General features: G+C 36.2%; 2 protein-coding genes across 2 annotated transcripts; both read left to right on the top strand.

Annotated features, from left to right (window-relative positions):
• Positions 1-2,073: 2,073 nt before the first annotated feature.
• LOC139857443 (glycine cleavage system H protein, mitochondrial) lies at positions 2,074-3,230 on the top strand. Its single transcript, XM_071846193.1, has 4 exons — positions 2,074-2,348; positions 2,479-2,567; positions 2,702-2,872; positions 2,991-3,230. Exons 1-4 carry the CDS (start codon positions 2,249-2,251, stop codon positions 3,117-3,119), a joined length of 489 nt encoding a protein of 162 aa, XP_071702294.1. The 5' UTR covers positions 2,074-2,248; the 3' UTR covers positions 3,120-3,230.
• Positions 3,231-4,784: 1,554 nt separating this feature from the next.
• LOC139860421 (uncharacterized) lies at positions 4,785-5,327 on the top strand. The gene has a single exon (XM_071849181.1). It carries the CDS (start codon positions 4,785-4,787, stop codon positions 5,325-5,327), a length of 543 nt encoding a protein of 180 aa, XP_071705282.1.
• Positions 5,328-8,153: the final 2,826 nt, after the last annotated feature.

Genomic DNA, 8,153 nt, shown 5'->3' with positions numbered 1-8,153 from the left:
GGCATGAAGGGTATCCAGTGCTTCAAATGTCAAGAGTGGGGTCCTACAAGAAGGATTGTCCACTCTGGAAGAATGGTGAAGATAAATATGGGGGTTCATCTGCTGCGGTAGCAGTTAATGAATCGATTAATTTAGGAGATGTTCTCACAGTCCCCAAAAGTTCTACTTCTGCTCAAGATGAATAGATTTTAGATTCTGGTTGTACGATGCATTTGTGTTCCAAGAAAGCTTGTTTTGATAAGCTAATATTAAAGAAAGCGGGGGTGCTGACTTTAGGTGATGGTTCAACATGTTATGTTGAGGGTGTTGGCATAGTGAAAATAAAATTGTCTCACGGAGCTGCTTACACTCTTGGTGGCGTGGCGTGGCGTACGCGCCAAAGATGTGCAAGAATCTAATTTCCTTAAGCCAGTTGGATTCTCAAGGATACGGCTATTCGGCCGTAGGTGGAGTTATGAAAATCACACATGGCGTAAAGGTCCTGATGAAGGGAGAGAAATATGAGGGTTTATATCGTGTGATGGCGAGTACAAGATGTACACGTGTCTCGAAGGTTTTGAAAGCGTGCACCAGGAAAATAGATCGGGAACATGTGGGACATGTTTGATCAAGATAGACGATGGTGAGAAGGAAAATCCTACTGTGGTGGAAGAGGTGATTCGAGACGCCTCTCCGGAGTCAACTAGGTAAGTTGACAGGGTCAGCTGCACATGGTTATTGGCCGATTTTATTTGAATAGGGTTTAGGACCGAGGTGATTCAAGGTGTGTGCAGCGGTGATAACGGAGGCCAATGGTGAAAATACTAGGTTATAGTATTTTCGGTGACGAACAACATAAATGTTCGTCAAGGTGGAGATTGTTGGACGGAGTCCAAATTTTTGACTAACATTTATGTAGGCAAATTCAATTGGTCTTTTGCATGGAATGCATGTGGGTTTGGTTGCCTATCTTTGTTAGGTTCTAGACGTTCAAAAGTCAAGAAAGTTGAGAAGAGGTTGTCAATTTGCATTTTGCATATGCATGCTTAAAGATGTACATGTATATTTGTTAGTATTATAAATAGGTGATGAACATAGAACGTGAAGGCATCCATCCAAGTGAGGATCACAAGATCACAAATGATAGAAAAACATAGCTGATAGGGTTTATCAACGGAGTATGTTTATTTGTGAGGTCGAGAGTTTTATTCTTGTAAGGAGTGTAAAAGGGTGTACGGGAAACTTAGATTTTATCCTAAAATCTAAGGGGCTTGGGTTTGGGTTAACTCATAGTATACTTTTTCTTGTACCGGGATCTTTTATATTATATGAATAAAGGGAACTCTTGGGGTGGACGTAGGCAGGGTTTTGCCGAACCACGTTAAATCGTCGTGTTATCAGTTACTTTACTTTGTTTTCTATTATTTCTCGCAAGTTTGTCTCAAACAATTATATCCTTGCTTCCGCTAGTGTAGGTGCGTCAGGAAAGTTGTCGTAACAAGGTAGAACCGTTGAAATTTTGACCTCATTTTGTTTTGCTTAATGATGAAACAAGTTATGTGATATTTTGTGGTTTAGACCTTCTTTTTTTCTGTTTGACTTTGCGCATATACTTGAGCTTTATGATGTAGCACATACGTGGTTCCGGATTTGCAGCTGAGCTGCTCGTCTTCATCACAGTTTGTCCGGTTTCGAGTTTAAACTGTGTTGAGTTCAGAATCTTAGTTTTGTTTATAAACATAGTTGGATGTTAGTACTTGTTATCAAGTATTCTCATATTTTAATATGACTTTGGAATAGGAGTATAGGACTAAGTTAGTTGAAACCCTTTGTTTTTAACCATTAAAACATAAGTGGAACACATGTAGTCCGATATACGTTTTAATATATAAAATATCAACTGTTAAATACTAAACATATAAGGTTTTTTCTGTTCAGATTATTCAGAGAGGCGAGTATTTTAGTTATACGTGGTCTAAGTGGGTTATTTCGATTTTCGAGATAGATAGGGGTATAAAATCAAATACTACCAAAAACTAAGGGAAATATGAAAGAAATTAAAAAGCGAGTAGCCCTTGAAAAGGAGTTGATCAGATGAGGCCTTCATTGCCTACCATTCATCTAAAGATAACAAAAACCTTTTGTAAAAAAACACACCACTACTCAATCCCTATCATATCTTCTTATTCCTGAACCAAACAAACACACACAATAACACACACACACACACACACACACACACACACTCACTCACTTATTACACACTAAAATGGCTCTTAGAATGTGGGCTTCTTCTACAGCCAATGCACTAAAGCTATCTTGTGCAACCACACCTCATTTCTCACCTCTTTCAAGATGCTTCTCTTCAGGTATTTTTACATTTCTACCCTTCCAATACTCTTCCTGGCTTCCTCTATGTTGTTTATTCTTCAAAGTAGTCAAATTTTGAAGGGCAAATTAGGAATTTTATCCATGTGCATTGGTGTTATTTGTTTGCAGTTTTGGATGGGCTAAAGTATGCAAATTCACATGAATGGGTGAAACATGAAGGCTCTGTTGCTACCATTGGTATTACTGACCATGCTCAGGTTCTTTTCTTTCTTTAATTCTTTAAAAAATAATAAAAGGCGTAAAAGTATGTATAAATCCCAACTCTCCTGTTGACCAGTTAACATGAACCAACTTGGTAACCAAATAATATTTGTCGTTTTGATTGGTGCAGGACCATCTTGGAGAGGTGGTGTTTGTTGATTTACCCGAAACCGGTGTCTCGGTAACCAAAGCAACCGGTTTCGGTGCGGTCGAAAGTGTCAAAGCCACCAGCGACATTAACTCGCCCATCTCGGGAGAGATTGTTGAAGTGAACTCAAAACTTTCTGAGACTCCTGGTTTGGTAATTATCTATTTGTGAATTTTCTACTTAAAAACTAAATATTTGAGCTTTAAAAGACAAAATCTGTTGAAATGGTGTTTTGTTGATGACTAATAAGTGATTTTAATTGATGTTGAAGATCAATTCGAGCCCGTATGAAGACGGATGGATGATAAAGGTGAAACCCAGCAACCCATCAGAATTGGAATCTTTAATGGGTTCAAAAGAGTATACAAAGTTCTGTGAAGAAGAAGATGCTTCTCACTAGATTTTATATATACATCATGTCCTACCATTTTTTTTTTTATTTTTTTTTGTTTCTTCCTCAACTTCTACTAACTGATATCTCAGTTGTTTCAAATAAATCATATTATTCCAAGGTTTGATCTTCAATTATCTATATAAATCATGGTATAAGTCGAAGTATATGATCGATATCTGATTCCTTTTAAACCTTTCTTCAAGGTCAAATATCTATGTATAGAAAATAACATACTAATCTTCAATAATAATCATCTTTGAACATAACAGAGTGTAAAATCACACACACACAAAAATCATAGACTATTACTATAAGTTAAAATATGACAGTCGTATTGACTAACAATGTTAATAAGGGTGAATTTTTACAAAAAAGATAATCGAACTATAAGATTGGGATCACATTTTCATGATCAAAGCATGATGTCATCATATATTAAGTTGTGATGCCATTGCAATTGTTACATGCGCAATCCAGCGATGGAGTATAAGCTGTGATGGCCATTAGTTTGGCTCTTAATTCATCAACTACCTTTTTAACCACAAAATCTTCTTCATCGTTTGAGATTTCAGGGTAACGATACGAGATGGTGATAAGTGATTCCCTCACATGCTCTAGTAAAATCTCTTGTAATATTGGTCTATGATCCATATAAACTTGCTTATCCTATAACGTAATTCGTAAATATTAACATGCTATTTTTATTACGAAAATCATTAACGAAAGCCCTAAGGGCTGTTGTTAAGCACTAGAACATGTTTAATATATTTGTACATAGATCATAAGAGACTCTTTAAACGGGTAAATGGATAATGCTTTTTTTGTTCAGGCTACCGGGTGAGATGTTTTTTTATTTAAATATATGCGATTTAATGGGTTATGGTGACCACTCATGCATGTCCGTACATTTCAATTTAATTTAACAACTTTATGAATTCTTAAGAAAAAAGAGTTTCAACAAGAAGATTTTATTTCCGCTATCTAAAACAGAGGAAAATATTCATATGAAAACACTAACCCTATAATTTCCTCTATTCGGTTAAGCATTAGGAATAATATATATAGTAATAGTAATAAATAATATATACATATATACATGGTTCTTTTTTGAACAGCAGTTCGGGATCACCCAGATTGACTAAACCACCCCTTGTGTGCAATGTTGCACCCCACGCGAGTCGAACTCCTAATCTCTCGCTAAGAGAGGCAGACCACTACCACATGAGCTATAACACAATATTTATACATATATACATATAATGATTGATTTAGCCATATATATTAGACATATATTGGATATGTAGATGTGTATCACATAATAAGCTGTGCAATCTCCTTATTCTTAGCATATGGATATTACTTGTAGATAGTAATGATCATGTAAATCAATTTCAAAATTGTAGCCTAACTTTGTGGAGTATAGGGATCACATTTAATTGTATATATACGGTATTCTATTCATGAATAAATCATCGATCATATTTACTTACATGGTATCAAGCCAAAATCCCTAATTCTTCCATCGTTTTCTTCTCTGTTCTTCTTGCCGAATACTAATCATCATCATCTTCTCTCCATGGCAGAGAACAAATATCACCCTGCCTTCACAGTATCCAACATCAAAAATCATATTCCTATAACACTTGAACTCGATAAAGCACAATACAATACATGGGAGAATTGTTCAAAATAAACTTGTGTGCATTCGATGTACTGGATCACATCATTCCACCTGCTGTCCAATCCACAACTGAATCTTCTACCACCACGAACACCACCACTCCAAATACCCAAAATCCCTCCTGGTCGCGTCTCGATGCTATGGTTCTCCAATGGATTTATGGCACAATCTCACTTGAACTTCTTAATAACATCTTCGAGGCTGATTCCACAACAGCTAAAACATGGACACAAATCCAGGATATGTTCCAAGATAATAAGAGTTCGCGTGCACTTTACCTGCAACGTCAGTTTACTAACATCAAACTTGACAATTTACTGAATATATCTGCTTATTGTCAAGAAATTAAGAGTATTGCAGACCAACTTGGTAATATCGATGATAAAGTATCAGATCCGAGGATGGTATTTCAAGTGATCGCTGGATTGAATGACAATTTTGACACCATCGGCTCTCAACTCGCTCACATCACACCGTTACCATCTTTTTATCAAGCTCGTTGTTGGGATTTAACATGTTTCAAAGATTCTTAAAACCATTTAGGAAATAAACAAAGCGGAAGCATGTATAACTGATTACAAACATGTTATACTTTAACCAATTAAAGTTAAATCCCAAAATAGGATCAAGTTGTGAAATATACTTACAAACTACAAGATAGAAAGGAGATTATACCATCTAGGAGGTAGATGGCGAAGATGATGATGAAGAATGCAAGCTTCAAATGGATGAAACCTCAAGTAGTAATACCACAAGCTAAACACCAACACCTTCTAGTTTTTGGTTAGGATTTTTCTACACTTGAATTGCCTTGTAAAACTCAAGAACACCTTTCTTTTTCTTGAATATTTTGGCCAGCCCAAGCCAAAGGAAAAAGAGAGTTTTTCAAATTCTTGATATGTGTATTTGCATGTGTCTGTAGTACCCAAAGTGCCTAGATACTTATGCATATGGAGATGGGAAGCAACCACATTAAATGACCAATTAAATGTGTCTAGGGCATGCAAACTTGCACTCCCAATGCCACTTCCACTTTATAAAATAGTTTTTATAAAAAACATATTTTATAAACTTCCATATTATTTGTTATGTACACTTTTTATAAAACCCATTTTATAAAATGTAACATAACTTAATTAATTATTTAACCTATAGATAACTAAATTCTCGTTATATAAATTATTCCATAATTTATATATATACATATCAAGTGATTTAATAAAACCATTTTTCTTATAATTCAAGTGTAGTGTATTATAATCAACGAACCAATCGCTAAGATTAAATACGAATAAGTTGTCGGTAAGCTTGTTATTGGGTATGACCCGACTTGGATCAAAACATACTAGCCACATTAATTTAATATGTCTCTCGGGCATACGAAATACCTTCAATCTCCCACTTGCACGAGAAACATAGGAAATTAATGCAAGTGATGGATACCACCTAACGGCCGTCCATCACCCCCAATATATTATGACTTTGTGCCATTCAATAACATCATCCCTTTCGAGATCCCAACTCGAACATGAATAGGTGAATCTTTCATTACATCTTTTTGTCCTAGATGTCATGTTAAATCCAAGAGATACAGAGTGATCACTCTCTTCTAGATTTAACTTTATCAGGCCTTAGACATCTGACTCTCAACGAATAAGAGGGACAAATTCCATCTTGACCACATACGCCCTAAATATATACTTTGTATTATACCTGAGCTCTTCCTTATGAACTACCATATTTCAGAATAGCGAAGGAAAGAATCAAGGCACAATACTTGGTAAATATCCGAACCCAATATGTATCTCAGGTCAGAGGATACAATGATATTCGCCTTTACTCAAGATCACATGTGATCAAACACAAAGGTTTTGTTCAGTAAATCTTGAGAGCTGGTCTTTCAATATTTGTATCCCACAAATATCTATGAACCTTGGCAGCAACCTTACCCCACATTCAGCCTGTGAATGTATACCAATCCAAGTTCATAATAGTCTAGACCTCACACTTGTTCCCACAAATGTGATCGACTACAGAATTTAGAATAATAGCTTATTCATGGATAAAATATGCAAAATAGGAACTTGACTCAAAATAAATTAACACCATAATTATATTAATGAGTTTGAATCACTTCGTTCCATTACAATACTTAAAACAGATCATGACCAAACACTAGAATATCGAAGCCCTAATGCACAAACATGTCCTTCATGTTTTGCTCCATGTAAGAGCTTCGTGAGTGGATCCGCTATATTAAGATCTGTGTGAACTTTGTGAATACATATCTTTCCCTTTTCAACTTCATCCCTTATGTAGTTGAATCTCCGCTCAATGTGACTGGTCTTTTGGTGAGCACGAGGTTCCTTGATTTGAGCAATCGCACCCTCGTTGTCACAAAAGATCTCAAGAGGGTCCTGAATGGAAGGGACCACTCCTAAGTCATCGATGAATTTCTTCATCCATGCAGTTTTCTGAGCTACCAATGAGGCGGCAATGTACTCTAAATCTGTAGTGGATAATGCAGCAACATCCTGTTTTGAACTCTTCCAAGAGACCGCACCTCCATTTAACATGAAGACAAAACCAGATTGTGATCGAGAATCATCTCGATCTGTTTGGAAACTCACGTCCACGTAACCTTTTACTGCGAGTTCCTCCTCACCAGACCCATATATGAGAAACATATCCTTAGTCCTCCTAAGGTATTTCAATATACTTTTAACCACAATCCAATGACTGTTTCCAGGGTTATTCTGGTATCTACTTGTCAAGCTAAGAGCGCATGACACATTCGGTCTAGTGCATATCATTGCATACATGATTGACTCAATAGCAGACGCGTATGGGACATTCTTCATTCTCTCTTGTTCATCTTTCGTGGTGGGGCACTAAGATGAACTGAGAAGCGTCCCCTTTTTGAATAGGTACCAAACCTTTCTTGGAGTTCTCCATCTTGAACCTTTTCAAGACCTTTTCAATGTATGCACTTTGATTCAAACCTATCAATTTCTTGGATCTATCCCCGTAGATCCCAATCCCCAAAACGTATTGTGCTTCTCCAAGATCCTTAACGGAGAAGCATCTACTTAGCTAAGTTTTAACACCTTGCATTGTCTGAATATCATTTCTAAATAATAATATATCTCCCACATATAGTACAAGAAATATGATAGTGCTCCCACTAGCTTTCTTGTATACACAAGCTTCATCATCATTTTTAATGAAGCCAAATTTCTTGACCTCCTCATTAAAATGATGATTCCACATTCTAGATTCTTATTTCAATCCATAGATTGACTTCTTTAACTTGCATACTTTGTTAGGATATTTTGGATCAACAAAACCTTCAGGCTGAA

The sequence above is a fragment of the Rutidosis leptorrhynchoides genome, chromosome 7 (genome assembly GCF_046630445.1).
Source record: "Rutidosis leptorrhynchoides isolate AG116_Rl617_1_P2 chromosome 7, CSIRO_AGI_Rlap_v1, whole genome shotgun sequence".
Classification (NCBI taxonomy): Eukaryota; Viridiplantae; Streptophyta; class Magnoliopsida; order Asterales; family Asteraceae; genus Rutidosis; species Rutidosis leptorrhynchoides.
The sequence above is the reverse complement of the archived record's forward strand: the minus strand, read 5'-3'. Positions and strand labels throughout refer to the sequence as shown.